At 34.6% G+C, this 19,298-nt stretch overlaps 1 protein-coding gene across 11 annotated transcripts in view; it reads left to right on the top strand.

Annotated features, from left to right (window-relative positions):
* Positions 1–19,298, top strand: part of Nlg1 (Neuroligin 1) — a 239,577-nt gene that overhangs the window by 196,773 nt on the left and 23,506 nt on the right. For all 11 annotated transcript variants that reach the window (XM_073964119.1, XM_073964099.1, XM_073964145.1 and 8 more), the window contains exon 8: positions 839–1,028. In XM_073964119.1, the coding sequence (XP_073820220.1) occupies positions 839–1,028 (190 nt within the window). The remainder of the gene's footprint in view (positions 1–838; positions 1,029–19,298) is intronic.

Here is a 19,298-nt window from a genome sequence, read left to right as displayed (position 1 = left end):
CCTTTCGTTTTAAATTGGCCAATTTGCTTAATGAGCTTGAGATCAAACAGTAGATAAACACCATTTCGACATATTTGAGGAGGATAAACACATGTTAAGTATATAATGGATTTTTAATTTCTAATTTACAACCAAGAAGTGATGTATACAACACAGTAATGTAGATGCATATCCGTGATCTGTAAATAGGAAAATTTGATATTCTAAACACATATTTATTCATATACATACTTAATTTGTGTATATGTAATTCAAACATCAAATCGGCAAACTTCAAATGTAGCTGTTGTGTGTTTCTGATAGAATTGAAAGAATATGTCGCCTTTGTTGAAAATTAATATTTAACGATTACAAAACTCATTTCCTTTGCAACATTTTAATTTCAATTATAAAATGTTCCTCCGGGCTATGTAATTGAAATAGACAAATAAACATAGTGTGGTTGCGTGTATGTGTCGCATAGAAGGGATATGTTAAACACTAACACACATGCAAATGTGCATTTGAATATTTTAACACCACATTTAACAAATGCAACTGAATAAACACTTGCATACATATGTTAAATATAATTATAAATACATACATCCTTACACCTTTTATAAAATTCAAAATATACATATACATATTAATACACTTCCGGGTAACCAAATAAGTTTGTCCATGTTTGAGTTAATTGCTTTCAATTGTTATAATTCACATTAAGATTACAACAATAGACGTTAAGTTATTGTAATTCTTATTGCATTTATTTAAACATTTGTTTATTGTTAAGTGTTCATTTATTATTAACGAAAATTAATGCCTCCTTGAATGAATTTTCAATTTCAATTTTCAGATACAGTGACATGTACACAAATCCCATTAAAGCTACCAATATGGAACATCGTGATGTTGTCTTGGATATATTGTCAGATGCTCGTGTTGTTGGTCCTTTATTGCAAACCGGTCTATTTCATGCCGAGGTGAATCGACGAAATTATATGTATGTGTTTGGTCACAATAGTTTCGGAGGACCGCATGCCAGTGTAAGTATATTTTATGGATTTTATTTTTTAATTTACTCTGCCGCATGAATACTCAATGTCGGCAGGTGAATTCATTCATATGTATAATCATGCCAATGAAATCTTTCATCACTGTCAAACAAAATCAGTTGTATGTCAATATTTTGTCTTAACATTTTCATTCAATGTGTGTCGTACGAAATGTTGAGACTCAAAATGACTCAATTCAAAAGAAATTTATTTATTAGCGCTATGATGCAAAACTTAAAAAAAAAACAATAAAGCAGGGATCAATGTCGGTCGGAGCCGACTATACATGACGAGATTAAATAATGCGATGTGCAATGTTTGGACCTATCATGAAGTTATTTTGCATATTTATCACTTAAGTTGGTACCGTCAAGGTTTCTTGGAGCATTAAGCAGTATCTCAGCAAGTCTGGACTTGCCCCCCGAAAAAAATTGTACAGTCGTAAAAAGAGCGCGAGGACAACCTGCTGAAAAAAAATTAAAACGATCCGAGAGGTGCTTTTAAACTTCACTTATTCCAAATTTTGAGTGGGAGGTACCCGGAAGAGTGGACCGATATAGGCCATATTTGATCCCGATCTATGCCTGGATGTGACATTAGCATATGCAATGCTGTAACTAATTCGGTTACTCCCTTCAAGAATTATCGTTCGCGCCATTTTAGCGAAAATTTTTGAAATTTTGTGGGGGGAGATACCGTAAGGAGTGTACCGATATGACCCATCTTCGAACTTAAACTAAGTTTGGACAAAATATTACGAATGCAAATTTTTGACCCTATCGATTGCTTCGTTGGAGAGTTAACGTGCGCACAGACAAACAGACGAAAGGGCATTGCTCAATCGATTCCAAATTGTCTGAAACAGATTTCGTCGAAACCCATTATTTCAGCCTAGAGTCTGAGAGTATAAAAAGCGTTTGCCAATTTTTATGTGAATTAGACAACAAACTCGATATGTGCTCTTTCGGACAGACGGACGGACATTCATAAATTGACTTAGAATATAATACTTTGTATATCCGCAAAAAAAAGAACAGTGGGTCTACATATCTGGTTTCTCTTTGCATGTTGCATGCAAATGCACAAGTTTTTGTGACCACTGAGAGCCTCAAATGTTACAAAATCAAATAAAAATTTAGCTAAAAATCCTCAAATAACCGAAAATTGGGAAACACCATTATATGGTGCTATACCAAGGAACCTTAAGTGTCAAATTGCAGCTAGTTTCGGATCCGAAAATAGAGCGTTCTAGCTCTAGTGATTACAACGGACGTACATAGCTAGATTGACTCAGAATTTTACCCTGATCAATATATTACATATACTTTATTGGATCGCAAATAGTAATTTCAATGCGTTACTAACGGAAAAACCAGTAAGGAAAGGATCAAAGTCGGGCGGGGCCGACTATATGATACCCTACACCACTGTGAATATGTAAAATATAAATCGGAGCTATATCCAGATCTAAACCGATTTTGATATAATTTGGCACATTTATTTCCAGACCGAATTCAGTCACACATTCCAAATATCATTGAAATCGGACTTATATAGCGTGTTTGGAGCAGCAAATACGCGAAATCGGCCGAAAATATATGGGTGCTATATCCAAATCTGAACCGATTTCGATATAATTTGGCACATTTATTTCTAGACTGAATTCAGTCACACATTCCAAATTTCATCGAAATCGGAAATATATAGCGTGTTTGGTACAGAAAATATGTGAAATCGGCCGAAAATATATATGGGAGCTATATCCAAATCTGAACCGATTTCTATATAATTTGGCACACTTATTTCTATACCAAATTCAGTCAAACATTCCAAATTTCATTAAAATCGGACGTATATAGCGTGATTGGTACATCGCATACGTGAAATCGGGCGAACATATATATGGGAGCTATATCCAAATCTGAACCGATTTCGATATAATTTGGCACATGTATTTTTAGACCAAATTCAGTCACACATTCCAAATTTCATCGAAATCGGAAATATATAGCGTGTTTGGTACAGAAAATACGTGAAATCGGCCGAAAATATATATGGGAGCTATTTCCAAATTTGAACCGATTTCTATATAATTTGGCACACTTATTTCTATACCAAATTCAGTCAAACATTCCAAATTTCATTAAAATCGGACGTATATAGCGTGATTGGTACATCGCATACGTGAAATCGGGCGAACATATATATGGGAGCTATATCCAAATCTGAACCGATTTCGATATAATTTGGCACATTTATTTTTAGACCAAATTCAGTCACACATTCCAAATTTCATCGAAATCGGACATATATAGCGTGTGTGTTACAGAAAATACGTGAAATGGGCCGAAAATATATATGGGGGCTATACCAAAACTTGGACCGATATAGCCCATCTTCGAACTTGATCTTCCGACGGCTAAAAAAATGGTATTCCCCAATTCTCAGCGAAATCGGTCAACAAATGCGACCTGTATGTTGCGAACGGACGGACGGACGGACGGACGGACATGCATAAATCGACTCAGAAAGTGATTCTATGTATATCCCTAGAAGGAACTATGGGTCTATCTCGCTTCCTTTTGTATGTTACATACAAATGCACTAACACATAATACCCCTTACCACATAGTGGTGTAGGGTATAACAAGCTTAGTATAACCTACATACTATTGTGGAGGGTACAAAACAGATGTAAATTTTGAATTTTGCTTGTTTCAGCAATAAAAATTCAGAAAGTTTCGTAGTTTTGTTGGAAAAAACATGAAATATGGTTTTCATTGGGTTTAACAACTTTTGTTTACCCCTCGACTTTTTAATATTTTGTTGAGACCGCGGTGCTTATGAGTGTTATTAACTACAAAGATTGTAATAACAATCATACGCCCTGGGCTAGTAACCTTCTCACAAATGTATGACTTGTACCTTTCCCATATAGGATGAGGTTTTAGAGACGTCAATGACTCGCTTTCCTGATCCAGGGGTCACAGGCATTTCATTTCATTCTGTCAACTAGGGACTGATATAAATATTACGGGATATCTTCAGTGTGAATGTATATAAAGCAAAATCCGCCCATTTTCTTGGGATTTTTCAATACTTTCAACTCTGGAATGCATGTGAAAATATTTTTTCAAACCAACATTTATTTTTTGTTATCCAAATTTGGCCAAAACATCCAAACTATTATCCCAATCATTATAATTTTGGTCTCACTCGGCTCTCCGTGAAGTTTAGATTTAAAACTATTTGTTTTTGTAATTTTTTATGGGTAAATGGACCAATGTTTTGAAAAAAGTCGTATTACATTTAAAATTTTGTAAATTTTTTGTAAATTCCGCGAATACTGAGTAACATTTAACACATATTATGCAATCTACTCACTGACTTCACTTCGTGATAAGTTTTTAGTGACAATTGTGGTCTTTAAAATATTAAGCGTTTTTATACTATTTTTTTCTTAAAAGCAGAAGTAAAACGGCATAACTTTTGTCCGCAGCAACCAAAAATTTGATTGCGAGCGGATTTTTACTTCCAATTAATTGGATTATTCTAAAAAATGGAAAAAAAACACAAATGGGGTATCTTAAAGGACGAAATGCATAATATGAGACAATTGGAACGAAAAGAATATTTTTAAATAGTACTTATGTAAGTAATAATAGGGAGTAATAAATTGCTTTATTTTTACGGAATATTTTTCTGCAGATATAAATTCTTGAAGTCTTAATTTTATTTCATTTCTTTCCTTTAAAGAATATACTAAAAATAGCACAGACAAATACATTTTGCATAAAAATATTTTCAAAAACTGCATAAAAACATTGGCTCCATTATCCGGGAAAATCGATTATCCGTAATGCCTCCGGTCCCGACCATCGCGGATAATCGAGGTCCGACTGTAGTAATAATACCAATAACACTGTGCAACAAAATTCAATTTTTTTTTTTTTCAAAATGATGGGAAAAACTGTTTGGATTATGAAAGTAGAACTAAAAATATGAGACACGTGTATCGGCGTTTTTTAAGTTCACATCGGAAATTAACCAAAGTAGCGGGGAAAATTCCGCCCATTTCTAGTTTTTCGAAATATTCAAGTTAAAATATCTTGGAATCCTTGCATTTTAGATATATAGTGTCTTTGGCAACTTTACAAAGGAGGATGTGAGGAATATTTTTATTACCCTCATGCGGTTCATCAAGGGGTCTTTTTGGTTCTTTTTTTCGAAAATAGTTCAAAAACTCCTTTAAGATGTGATCATATCAAATCTAAATATTCTACAAAATTGTTCGCCATAAAATTTTACTATTGGTCTCAGAATACATTAAATCTGTAAATCTTATCCAATCGCCAGAAAACGCTAAAAATGAAAAACATGTTTTATTGTTAAAGTCGGACTTCATCTGCGTTTATTAAAAATTGTCCAACAAAACATAATTTTAGAGAGATGACGTCAAGGACAAAACTATTCTTCGTAAAATTTCACTGTGGGTCACCAAAGAAATAAAACGCTATTTACATTATATATCATGAAAATATCAGTATCAATTTTGCTGAGAAAACATGAAAATATTTCCCAATTTTTTTGAAGAATTTTTTTTCCTCCTTTTTTCGAGTTGATACAGAAAGTAATATAAAACTTGGTTCTAGGTGAAAAGTGTCAAAAGAATAAAAATTCTACATAAAATTTCATTATGAGTATCAGAATAATCCATACATCTAGGTATACTATTTTCTTAAGAAGATTAGATTACAAATTTATATACTTTAGAATGAAATTATTTATTTTAATTTTGAACTGTTCAATTTATATAATTCCCTACTGGATCAAAATCGAACAAAATCCTGCACTTTTTGGGGATATGGTAAAAAGAAGAAATTGTCCAAGTGAAATGTCACTATGAGTCTCTGAATAAAAGAAATCTGTAACCATAATAAATAACATTCTTAGCAGCCCTTGTTTTTGATATAGGGTTCAGGGCCATATTTTACAAATTTTATCCATATTGTCGTCGTGATTGGACACTATAAATATCTTATTTATGGTTTTTCGTTATGAATTCATACGGAAGTTATTGTAATATTAAACTATTACTTTCATGTATCAACTCGAAAAAAGGAGGAAACAATTTTCATCAAAAAAATTGGGAAATATTTTCATGTGTTTTCAGCAAAATTGATACTGATATTTGCATAATATATTATGTAAATAGACATTTCATTTCTTTGGTGACCCATAGTGAAATTTGACGAAGAATATTTTTGTCTCTGACATCATCTCTCTAAAATTATGTTTTGTGGGACAATTTTGAATAAACTCAGATGAAGTCCGACTTTAACCCTAAAACGTGTTTTTCATTTTTAGAGATTCCTGGCGATTAGACAAGAGTTACAGATTTGGTGTATTCTGAGACCTATAGTAAAATTTAATGGCGAAAATTTTTGTAGAATATTTGGATTTTATACAATCACATTTTTAAGGAGTTTTTGAAAGATTTTTGAAAAAAGGACAAAAAAGACCTCTTTGATGAAGCGCATGAGGGTTAATATTTTTAACAAAAATATTGCCCACATACTCCTCTGTAAAGTTGCCAATGACACTATATATACCTGAAATGCAAGGATTCAAAGATATCTTAACTCGAATATTTCGAAAAAATTAAAAATGGGCGGAACTTGCCCCGCCTATTTTGGTTACTTTCCGACGTAAACTTTTAAAACGCCGATACACATGTCTCATATTTCTTTGGTGACACACGATTATAACCCTTAAACGTGTTTTTCATTTTTAGCGATTCCTGGCGATTAGATAAGATTTACAGATTTGATGTATTTTGAGACCTATAGTAAAATTTTATGGCGAACAATTTTGTATAATATTTGGATTTGATATGATCACATTTTAAAGAAGTTTTTGAACTATTTTCTAAAAAAGGACCAAAAAGACCTCTTTGGTGAACAGCATGAGGGTTAAAATTAAAACAAAAATATTCCTCACATCCTCCTCTGTAAAGTTGCTAAAGACACTATATAAATAAAATGCAAGGATCTTAACTCAAATATTTCGAAAAACAACTAGAAATGGGCGGAACTTACCCCGCCTAATTTTTTTACTTTCCGATGTAAACTTAAAAAACGCCGATACACGTGTCTCATATTTTTAGCTCTACATTCATTATCTAATCAGTTTTCTTTGCAATTTTTTTGTTTTCGCACAGTGTTGTTGTTCCACAAACATCGTAGTCGGGACAAAGAAGACTTCTCAAATATCAATGGGACCTACTCCTTATCGCCGAGTTCGAACCGTTGAAAATTTGATGTTGCCTGGCCGGGGAATCGAACCCACGACTTATTGCGTGCAAGGCAGGTGTACATACCATTGCATGCTATAATTCAGTTGCCTTTCTAAAGCATTCCGTGTGCAACCTTTTTTAATTTTTAAAATTCATGACGCCTATATATCCAAATATTTTCTACCACAAAGTCGTGGTCGTCGTACCACAAAGTCGTGGTAGCTGGTTTACCCACCATGCTAGTATCTGTAGGCGAATATTTCGTTGATTCTATATAGTAAACTAATGTCATTAAAACCTTCTTCTTTAATTTGATTACTCTTGAATTATTATAGCTTCAATACTTAGAATTTTTAATATTTTTGTTTTCCTACTACATAAGCATACAATCGGCTTTCGTACTTATGTATTCCAAAAAAAAAACTTTTATTTAAAACAATCAATACAACCATTTTTTCACTTAAATCCTTCTTACATTCAAATATTTTGCACATATGTTATTTTACACAAACATATGTTATTTAAAATTGAAAGAGGATAAAATTCGATTTCGGCTTTACACAGCCAAAGAAAAACACAAATCCTTACATTACTTCATATCCATACATACACATTAGGCTGGGGCGATTTGAAAACCTTAATGAGCCCTTCGCGTTTCTGATTCCTGGGATTGAACTGAGCAAAAAAGTCCACTGGACCATATATCTACCGTGAAAATCGAGCCTCCCGATTTTGACTTTAAGTTTTTTATTGACGTTTTTTGATATTTTCGCATATAACAGCCAAACCATTGGGATTTTCGATCCAACACAAAGACAACCATTGTAGCCAAGACAGTAATTGAAAACTCTCTAATACATCGCAAAAGCATTGGAACGCTCCTTCAGGCAGTTTTGGCCTTAAGAATGTGCAAACTTTTCGGAAAATGTCGATAAATGACATTGTGCTACAAAATTTGACCCGAAAAATATTCAAGTGTTCTGATGCAAAATTATATCGTGTTGGGATCCATGGACAACGACAATGCCTTTATTTCGTTTGGGTCACTTCGTTTTATTTTTTTATAACGGTAAAAGTCGTGAAAATCTGGGTTTCTTACATTTTCAAATTTAAACGGGCATATCTTATTTTTTCCACAACAGATTTCTTTTGATCCTTCTTCCTTTTAAAGGGGTGAATAATGTCTTTTGAATAAGCTATTATTGTTTTAAATCGGTTAACAAATGGCTAAGTTATAGTGGTTTATGTCTGAAAAACCCCACAAAAAACCTATAAAGGGATTTCTCATAATTTTTAAAAATATAATGTTTTTTTGTTTTGTTCAATATTTATTTTGAAAATTATGAGAAATTCCTTTATAGGTTTTTTGTGGGGTTTTTCAGACATAAACCACTATAACTTAGCCATTTGTTAACCGATTTAAAACAATAATAGCTTATTCAAAATACATTATTCACCCCTTTAAAAGGAAGAAGGATCAAAAGAAATCCGTTGTGGAAAAAATAAGATATGCCCGTTTAAATTTGAAAATGTAAGAAATCCAGATTTTCACTACTTTTACCGTTATAAAAAAATAAAACGAAGTGACCCAAACGAAATAAAGGCATTGTCGTTGTCCATGAATCCCAACACGATATAATTTTGCATCAGATCACTTGAATATTTTTCGGGTCAAATTTTGTAGCACAATGTCATTTATCGACATTTTCCGAAAAGTTTGCACATTCTTAAGGCCAAAACTGCCTGAAGGAGCGTTCCAATGCTTTTGCGATGTATTAGAGAGTTTTCAATTACTGTCTTGGCTACAATGGTTGTCTTTGTGTTGGATCGAAAATCCCAATGGTTTGGCTGTTATATGCCAAAATATCCAATAAAAAACTTAAAGTCAAAATCGGGAGGCTCGATTTTCACGGTAGATATATGGTCCAGTGGACTTTTTTGCTCAGTTCAATCCCAGGAATCAGAAACGCGAAGGGCTCATTAAGGTTTTTTTGCTTCCACACAAATCGCCCCACCCTATTACACATGTATGTATGTAGATTAGGGATATAACTTTTTGCACTTTTTTGCAAATATCAAAAATACCACCACATAGCCGTGTAGAGCATGAAAAACTATTATGAAATACGGTGTCAATTTTTCTCTACCGCGAAAAAAGTTTCCGCACCAAATGCATTGAAGTTCTGTAATGCATTTTTTAATTTTACCAGTCATAACAACATATTTGCTTTCATTAAAATTTTTATTTTTTTGTAATCTAATTTAAAATCATTATCAAAGCGTTCTGGACCAATTTGTTCTCAAATCGCGCCATTTCGGACCATATTAAGATTTTTTGACACTATTGCAATTTTTGGTTTTTCTTTATAAATTCGTGAATTTTATGTTTATATTTTTTTAACCTATCGGACAAGATAATATGGGGTCATTTGCAACGAATTCACGAAAGTTACAGGCTGTTTTTGTTGACTTTGCCTGTGAGAATTTTATTTTTTTCTATAAATATTTATTCGAACAAAGCAAATTTAAAATTATAAGTAGGAAAAGCATCAAAAGGGTTTTAGTAATCAAAGTTGGTGCGGAGACTTTTTTCACCGAATCGATCTTAGAAACGCGTTTTCATTATTAGGACAAAATTCCCCACATGGTACTGGTGTTGTATTTTTGTAGAAAACAAATAAAATTCTCACAGGCAAAGTCAACAAAAACAGCCTGTAACTTTCGCGAATTCGTTGCAAATGACCCCATATTATCTTGTCCGATAGGTTAAAAAAATATAAACATAAAATTCACGAATTTGTAAAGAAAAACCAAAAATTGCAATAGTGTCAAAAAATCTTAATATGGTCCGAAATGGCGCGATTTGAGAACAAATTGGTCCAGAACGCTTTGATAATGATTTTAAATTAGATTACAAAAAAATAAAAATTTTAATGAAAAGCAAATATGTTGTTATGACTGGTAAAATTAAAAAATGCATTACAGAACTTCAATGCATTTGGTGCGGAAACTTTTTTCGCGGTGGAGAAAAATTGACACCGTATTTCATAATAGTTTTTCATGCTCTACACGGCTATGTGGTGGTATTTTTTTGGTTATAGCCCTAATGTAGATATCGTGGGTTGTTAAGAACTGCTTGGAGGCTTATTATTATTTTCGATTTTCATGTGGAAACAAAACAACTCCCACTCAACCAGGTTGCCTGCCTGCCAACACATTGAGTGGAAATAAACATTTTCTGCATTGTTTGCTTTAAGCTGAAAGGATGAAAACAATGTCCTCATATTTATCAATTGAAATTAAAAATGAACAAAAGGTATTAATCGGAAAATATTTATTATGTTTTTTCGTTCGCACACGCCTTGTTCTCGATAATTCAAGAAACAGAAAGCGATTACACATATGATATTTTGATGAAGGTACATACATGTTTCCCTGTACGTACTGTTTACATATGTTCATATACATATATCAAATGAATTAAAAAAAACAATTATAATTAGTAATTTACAAAAGATTTTATATTGTTTTTAAAACTTTATGTACACGCTATACTATGTATTTCCACTTCCTATTAATTTATGAACATATGTACACATATCAAACTTTTTCTATTGGATGCATTTTTAAAGTTTAAGTTGTTATAGTTTTTCTTGCCAATATAATATTTATAATGTTTTATTCACATTCCATGGAAAACAGAAACAGGAAATGCATAAGATGAATGCATGAAATGAAATATATATTATGCAAAAACTTGTTTGGTATTTTTTTTCATAAAAAGATTTCGAGAAGATTTCAGCGTTTTTCACTAAAGTCGTTGATTAAAACAAATACTTGATATGTATGTTTTTAGATCTGTGTATGTATGTGCGCTTATTTTATGAAGTATATGGGTAACATATAAGGAGCCAGCATTTAGAGATATTTTCCTTCTGACTTTTAACGTGCATTCATACGAGTATGTATATAATTCACTGTGTCTAAAACGAAAACAACTATTAGTCAGCTGTTTTTCCAATATATACAACTTCTAATATCGCTGTTGGCTTTATTAATGGAGTACAATTAATATTTCCTTCTTATATTTCATATTTGATCCCACATTAATAAGTTAAAAGTATATATTTGTATTGACCCACTGTTGCCCATTTAACTTGCAACTCAATTTTTGGCAACAGAAGTAGTGGCATAATGGAGCAAACAACTAAATACACTCCACAAAAACGAAGTAGACGCTAAAAACCGTGACATATACACACACACATTTGATAATGAATATGCAATTCTTAGTTAGTTTTTAGTCACATTTATTATTTGCTGTATAAATTCAACAAGGACAACTAACGTTCGTTATGATCCCCATACCCATGTTGTCTGGGAAAAAACAGCAGGATATGCTCCTGGCAGGAAAACGGAGAAACCAAATAACAACAATCATAAATATGGTTAGGCTTTAAATGTTTACTCTTTCATTTCCCTCGAATTGTATTTATTTTTAAGCCATTCCAGCTAGACAACTTAACAACGTGACTGCACCAGCCCATAAATGGGCTTATGTACATACTCGTACATACATATGTATGTATATGTGCATGTAATAAAAAACAATCTGGCAAAATGTTCTCTTAGCATTCAAACATAACTGGCCAGAACAAAAGTAAAAAATGCGTTAGAACATTGGAAAAATATGTTTTCCAAGCTGGACTTAAACTAAAACAAAAGCCAAAAAAAATCTAAAATATTCCGGTCATAAAAAGGCGGAATTTTCATTTTTCCCGGCCATTGGTTACTATGGTCTGTTGGCTCATAAAATTTCAAGCCCATGCTCATACACATGTCCATATGTACATACATATGGACATGTGTATATATGGCCTTGCGTCTGCAAGTCTACATCACAGAAAATATAGTAACATATGTACATATGTGTATAGTTAGGTGTGTGTGTGTGTGCTCAAATATCATTGTTTTCTGCTTTCAAACATTGGCAGTAACCTAAACATTTCGGTCACGTTGTTCAACTTAACATCCACCCAGAGAAATTTTATTACTTTTGGCCAGTAAAAATACAAATAAAAAACCAGACTAAACGAAAGCAAACTTAAGCCTTTGGGGAGCAGTTAAAAGAAATATGACCATGGTCAATGGTATATGGGATTTATTTCAAAAGCCTTACAAAACCGTTTCGATTAAGTACCTTCGACTGTGACAATTCCTAGTCGAAATAGCCAAGGCATTATTTTTATGATTTTGGCAATTTTAAAAGATTTGTTTTTAAAATCTGTTCCACAATCTGTGTGAAAAATTCGATTTCATATAATCTCTTCGGCATAGTGTGACAATGTGCCCATAAGAAAATATCAACATGAAAAGCTAATTAATTGAAATAATTTTATATGGGAAATTCTAATAATGGGTTTTCTTTCTCTGCTTAATTTGTCTTGTTAAGGACAATTTCATTATCCCCTTCCCATATGTTGCGTGTTATAAATATAACCCACAATCATCATAAAACAAACTTTGTTTTCCCAACACAAAGCATCAATGAAGGCCAAAAACAAAGTGTTTATTTCTTTTAATGTTTGACACTTTATTGCCTGTTTGTCCCAAGGGCAGCATGAAAAGATGAAGGAGAAAAATATTTAAACATATATACAGTAAGGATAAATGCTAGGATGCCAAAAGCAAAAGAAAATAAGTTTGTAATGCCTTACAAATTAGCTTCTGATATTGGAGATGTGAAAAAATCAGTCTTCAAAAATGGAAAACAAGATTTATTGAACTGAACTAAAAATTACTATAATTGAAAGAATATCCATAACAATTAAGGATATAGGGACCCAGCAAAAAAATAACACTGCAAGACTTGGACAAAAATTGTGTTTTAATGTCGAGATTGCCCAAAAGCGTATTTAGTTTTCTATAGTTAGAGCAAGAAGCAGCTAACAACGGATTTCGACAAGCAAACTTTTACTACCTTCCATATATCGATATCTTTTGTTAAGAAGAGATCCACCTCAAGAAAAGGTCATTAAAAAAATTCTATATATATTTCAAACTTTAAAAATATCAAAAATCATGCTGTAATTTTCTATGGGAACTGTATAGGCAATTTTCCTTATCAGGTCCCTAGAAACGACAAGACGCCAAAATTTCAGCCATTTCTTTTGGAATGATGATATTAAACCACTGGAAGGAATTATTTCCCAGCTTTGTGGTTAGGGATTTGATACGATCAAAAATCTTCCTCATTATTATTTCAATGAGGTTTGAACCCTACATACATAAGTTAAGACGCAATCTGTCGATTTAACCATGTCCATTCGTCTGTCTGGTATGGCTGATATACACAACAGCTATCGATCGAAGTAAGCGACTTGGTCCAAATTTCACACAATATAATATTTGCTCTAAACTATGCCCGATTATCGGAAGATCTGTTAATATTTAGCGGTTGAAATATAACTAACTTTTCTTGGAATTTTTAAAAATTGTCCTGGAGGACCCTTTGAACAACAATTATAAGGAAGAGGACCTCTCGACGTTTCCATGCATGATAGTTATGTTAATGCATGTGGTCAGATAACGAAGCTATAGTCTAAAATATATACGAAGTATATAGCATCAGTAGATTTAACATTCCAAACTCTTTTTTTTTTCTCGCAGAGGAAGAATCAATTCTCTACCACACACATTAACATTAGTTTCTCTCATAGCAGTTGATCATATCAAAAAAATCGATCAGATTGTCCAATCGACAAGACCTTTTCAGCCTGTTTGGCGGAAGTTTAGTTACGTGACCGAAACATTTTATAATATCAACGGTGACAAAATACCGGTCAGTAACGTAGTATGATGACGTAGGGAATGGTAGATACCATGGAACAGTCCTGACCGGCTTTAACATGGCAAAGCCCAGGATTTATCATGGTCCCTCTTTTATCTCAAGTGGACACTGACCTCACCGTGGTGTCACCTGGGGAACTGCCTTTAACACCCGTTAAAGGTAGTGAGCTAACATGTGCCCATAAGAACGTTAAAAACTTGGTTTTGGGCGCCGCGTTAGTAACCCTCCACTGGAAAAAACAACCTACTATGAAAAAACAAAAGAAAAGAAAAACAAACCCCTCTAAAGTTGGCGAACCCCGCAAACGTTTTAAGGACCATGATCTGCGAATCTGCACCTGGAATGTCCGCACTCTCTATAGAGAAGGTGCAGTTTACGCATTGGAAGATGTACTTGAATAGTACAAGGCCGACATTACTGCCATACAGGAAATACGATGGAACGGGAAAGGTGTCACAACTACACCTAAAGGTGACGCACTGTATTATAGCTGCCATGACACAAAGCATGAGCTTGGTTGCGGATTTGTAGTTGGTCGGAGGTTAAAACACCTGGACTCCACCTTCACACCAGTGAATGAAAGACTTGCTACAATTCGAATAAAAGCTAAATTCTTCAACATCAGCTTTATCTGCTCCCACTGAAGACAATGACGAACAGACCAAAGATATATTTTATGAGCGATTAGAAGAAACATATGGTCGTTGTGTTGCCATGACATTAAAATTATTATGGCAAATTTAATGCCAAAATTGGAAAGCAAAATATCTTTGGCCCAACAGTAGGAAAATTCAGTCTCCACAATGAAACATCTGGAAATGGTAGTTAGCAGCACCAGATTTGAACATCGCCAGATCAAAGAACAAGAAATCAAATTGATCACGTTGTGATAGATGGAAGACATGCATCGAGCGTGTTGGATGTATGATCGTTTCGACCAAGGTAGTAGTTGCAGCCAAGATTAAACGTAGCAAACAAAGTGCGAACAGACACAACACGGAAGTTGGACATCGGTAAGTTGCAAACACAAAAGATAGCCACAGCATATTCCACTCAACTGGGCCAATTGCTTAATCAAAGCACTCCTCGTCCCGATAACATATCAGGACAATGGCAAAACATTGCCCACTCCATGCAAACAGCCGCAAAATCAGTACTTGGATACCAGAGACCTCCACCAAGGAATCTATGGAAAGATGGAAAAGCGGGAGTGTGAACAAATCGAGATGTACAGGACACCGAATGAAGTCCAAACATTCTACCAAAGAGTGAAACATCAAACTTATGGCTTTGGCACTGGCACTGGCACATCCTCCTGTAGAGACCAGCAAGGTAATTTGGTAACTGATACAGATAGTGTTCTCAGGATATGGAAAGAACATTTTTCAAAACTGTTAGTATCCAATAGCAGCGAAGTCGACGAAGATACCACAGATCCAATCCCAGAAGATGTTATTGTATGTATACCACCCGGTATATGAGGTAAAGACAGCAATAAACCGGCTGAAGAATAATAAGGCAGCAGGAGCTGATGGCCTTCCAGCCGAGCTGTTTAAAACCGGAGGCAACACGTTGATAGGGTGTATGCATTAGCCAGTTAGCTCCATATGGCAGGAAGAACGCGTTCCCGACGATTGGAACCTGAGCATCCTGTGTCCCGTCCATAAGTAAGGAGATACGACTTTATGCTCCGACTATAGGGGCACACGTCTTCCCCCTATCGCCTACAAGATAGTGTCAGGGATATCGTACCAATACGGCATTAGCCATAGCAAGTCCACCATCGACCAGATATTTACCCTGCGGCATATCCTGGAGAAGACCCAAGAGATGCAGATGGACACCTATCACCTTTTTGTCGATTATAAAGCAGCCTTCGACAGCCAGCTGCGTTCAAAGGTATTCCAAGCCATGTCTGAATTTGGTATCCCCGCAAAGCTCATTCGGATTTGTAAAATGACTCTAACTGGCACAAGATCTTCAGTTAAAGTAAGAAAGAACCTCTCCGAAGAGTTTTGTGCCAAAAGTGTTTGAGCGAAAAATTCTTCGAAAGATCTACGAACCAATCTGCGTTAACGGTGAATATCGACGTCGCATGAACCAGGAGCTGTATCAGCTATACAACGACATCAGTATAGATAAACGTATCGTGATGCAGCGATTACGTTGGCTAGGCCATATCGTAAGACTGAGCGATGCTGAACCCGCTAAAATGGAGTATAAATTCTGGCCGCATGGCGGTGTACGCAAAATTGGCAGGCCAAGGAATATATGGCGCAAACAAGTGGATGAAGATATGACAAGGCGCGGTATTCCAGAAAGCGAAACACTAAACGGAGAGAATTGGAGATTTTTTCTTAGTTCGGTCTATGGAACAAATATTTTGTAATGGGCCAGCTAAGTAAGTAACGTAATATACATTTCCTAGGTATTTCAGTCATGTAAAACTTCTCTACATGTGGTGTCTTACAACATATAATTGAGCTACTTATACACATATAACTCAGCTAATGTGAATCGGGGTGCACTCAATTATATGAGATAAGTCTCATCTGTCCCGTCTGGGATGTTTTCGGAACAATTATAATTATACCCTACACAACACTGTGGTAAAGGATATTATGTATTTGTGCACTTGTATGTAACATGTATAAGGAAACAAGATGAACCCATAGTTTCTTTTAGGGATATGCATGCCCTTCTGTCTGTCCATGTGGTTTTATAATCAAAATGCCTGTCCTATTTATTATCCCACCGAGTAAAAATAGTTTTTTTCCAAACGACAGACCCTGTTGCTTTTTCGTTTTAGATTTTGATTAAATATGGCAAATGTGACGGAATTTGGTCTAGAAAAAAATTTTACAATTATATTGGAATCTTTGTGTTGTAGAGTAGAGTTTGGTCTACAATAAAATCGTAAAATTATATTGAAATTGAAAAAGTTATTTTTCCATTAAAAATTAAAATTTACCCCACAAAATTTAAATTTACCCCACAACACCCTATTTTCTTCCTTTGGTAGCTCTACTTGCGGGCAGAACATTTAACACATGAGCCGAATTATATGCATGTAAGGAAAAACACGTTCTTCGATGTCACATTTCACCTGTTCTTAGACTATCAGATTTTCATTTAACGCCATGTGTCGCATGTGTATATGACATTACATTGTTCATTCTAAGAACATTTCTAAGCCAAAACAACCGTTGTAGTCCAATCCTTTTAACTATATAGATGTCAGTATACATCTGATATATATCGTGGTTTATTGACTGCCTTATCTGACTGCACTTCTGAGCCATTCATTATCACGGGTAGAATCAGTATTTTGTAGAGTGTAATTTCGAATTCATATGGTATGGCTTTATTTCTAAACTGACTACTTGTTTCAAAGAAGCATCTACTTGTTGATATTATTAATCTCCTTATTTCAGATCTTGATCTTGATCTTGCTTGCCTTATTTACAGCAGTGTCGAAAAGTGTAGTTACCAACTTCCAAAGTTGGTCTGGATTCAGTAGACGCATTGCTAGTTGATACCTTCAATTTGATCTTATCACCGTTTACTTTGTCACATGTATCTGGTCCACTGTGTATTTGTCATCTTTAGAGACGCATTGCTATGGTATGCAGAACAGACTTGTGGCTCTATAAATCAAAAATACTGTCGTATCTCTGATTTAATATATTAGGTGGTGTTTAGGAACAGCTCGGCTGGTAGCCAATCAGCTCCTGCTGCCTAAATATTATTTAGCCGACTTATTGATGCCTTAACCTCACCATTGCTGAGCGGTACACATTCCATTCCATCATCTGGGACTGGTCCTATGACCTCGGGATCATCGCTGTTCCTTGTACGCTTTCTGCATCTGTTATCAGGTTCCTATGGTCGTCTCTAAAGGAGAACATTCCAGTTTCACTCTTTGGTAGGATTATCTGGTTCTACATGTCAATTTCTTCACACTCACGTTCTTCCATTTCACTTTTTCTGCTTAAAGATTACTAATCTCGTCTTTACTGATTATAAGGTCTCTATATATGGCTTTGTGTGATGCATCTTCATCGTATCACGTGTTTTTGTTGGAGGTTTTTCGTAACCAAACACTATTCTTGCAGTTGTTTACATGGGATAGGCAGAACTTTTCCTTTGTGCAGGTATGCTACCGGGACGAGGAGTTATTATATTTAACAATTATGTTAGTTGAGTAGAGTGTGTTGTGGCTGCCTACTGTAGATTGCATTTTTCTTATGTCCAGTTTGGCTCCGTGTTGGGGAACATTTTATTCGCTAAGTTGGATGCGTACCTTTGTTGCAAAAAGTAGTGATCCGAGTCGATGACTACCCGGCGAAATGATGGTTAGCCCAACATGAACAATTTGGTCCCTTGTTTAATGATGTGGTGAATTCCACGTGACCTTGTGTCTTTTGGAATGTCTAATTACCACGTTCCTTGACGCCGCGAAGTCAATCAACCTCATTCCATTATCCGATATTTAACAATGAAACGTACATTTACCGACAATTAGGCTAAATATATTATCTTTCCAATGTTTTGTATTAAAATCTCCTAGGATAATAAAGACTTTCTCAAGTCAGTAGTACAAATATAATTGCTTTGCTTTTCATTGTCTTCAGTTGTGGCATGAGCATCCGCATTGTCGCTAGTCTTGTATCCATCGGGATGAGAGACTAGAGACGAGCTCTTTTAGACTTCGACAAACTACTTCACTGTGTGGTCTCGTGGCAGCTATGGTATAATATCGAGATATTTGTATTGTTGCTGTGGCTCTGTGGTTTGTCGTATCGTATTTGAAGTACTTCCGCTTCTGAAGGAATTGCATCATCTGAATTTAGAGTTCTAATGTGCAGATTCGCTGATCATGGTTCTTTAAATGTTTTTAGACTCAAAAAATTTATATCCCTAATAAATGCAACACATGTAAAGACTTTAAGAAAATCTAGTTTATGTCTTAAATACGTACTAGTATCATTCTTTGTCGATACTTTGTTGTCTTCCGCTTAGAACAATCTATAAGTTTTCAATTCCCAAAAAGTTTTCACATTCTCCTGTCCTATGGGTAGCAAAAGAGAAACGATCATTGGAGCTGTTATTGTCG

The sequence above is a fragment of the Musca autumnalis genome, unplaced genomic scaffold (genome assembly GCF_047663935.1).
Source record: "Musca autumnalis isolate F117 unplaced genomic scaffold, ASM4766393v1 scaffold_1, whole genome shotgun sequence".
Classification (NCBI taxonomy): Eukaryota; Metazoa; Arthropoda; class Insecta; order Diptera; family Muscidae; genus Musca; species Musca autumnalis.
Note: the sequence above shows the minus strand (reverse complement) of the source record. Positions and strands in the feature narration are given on the sequence as shown.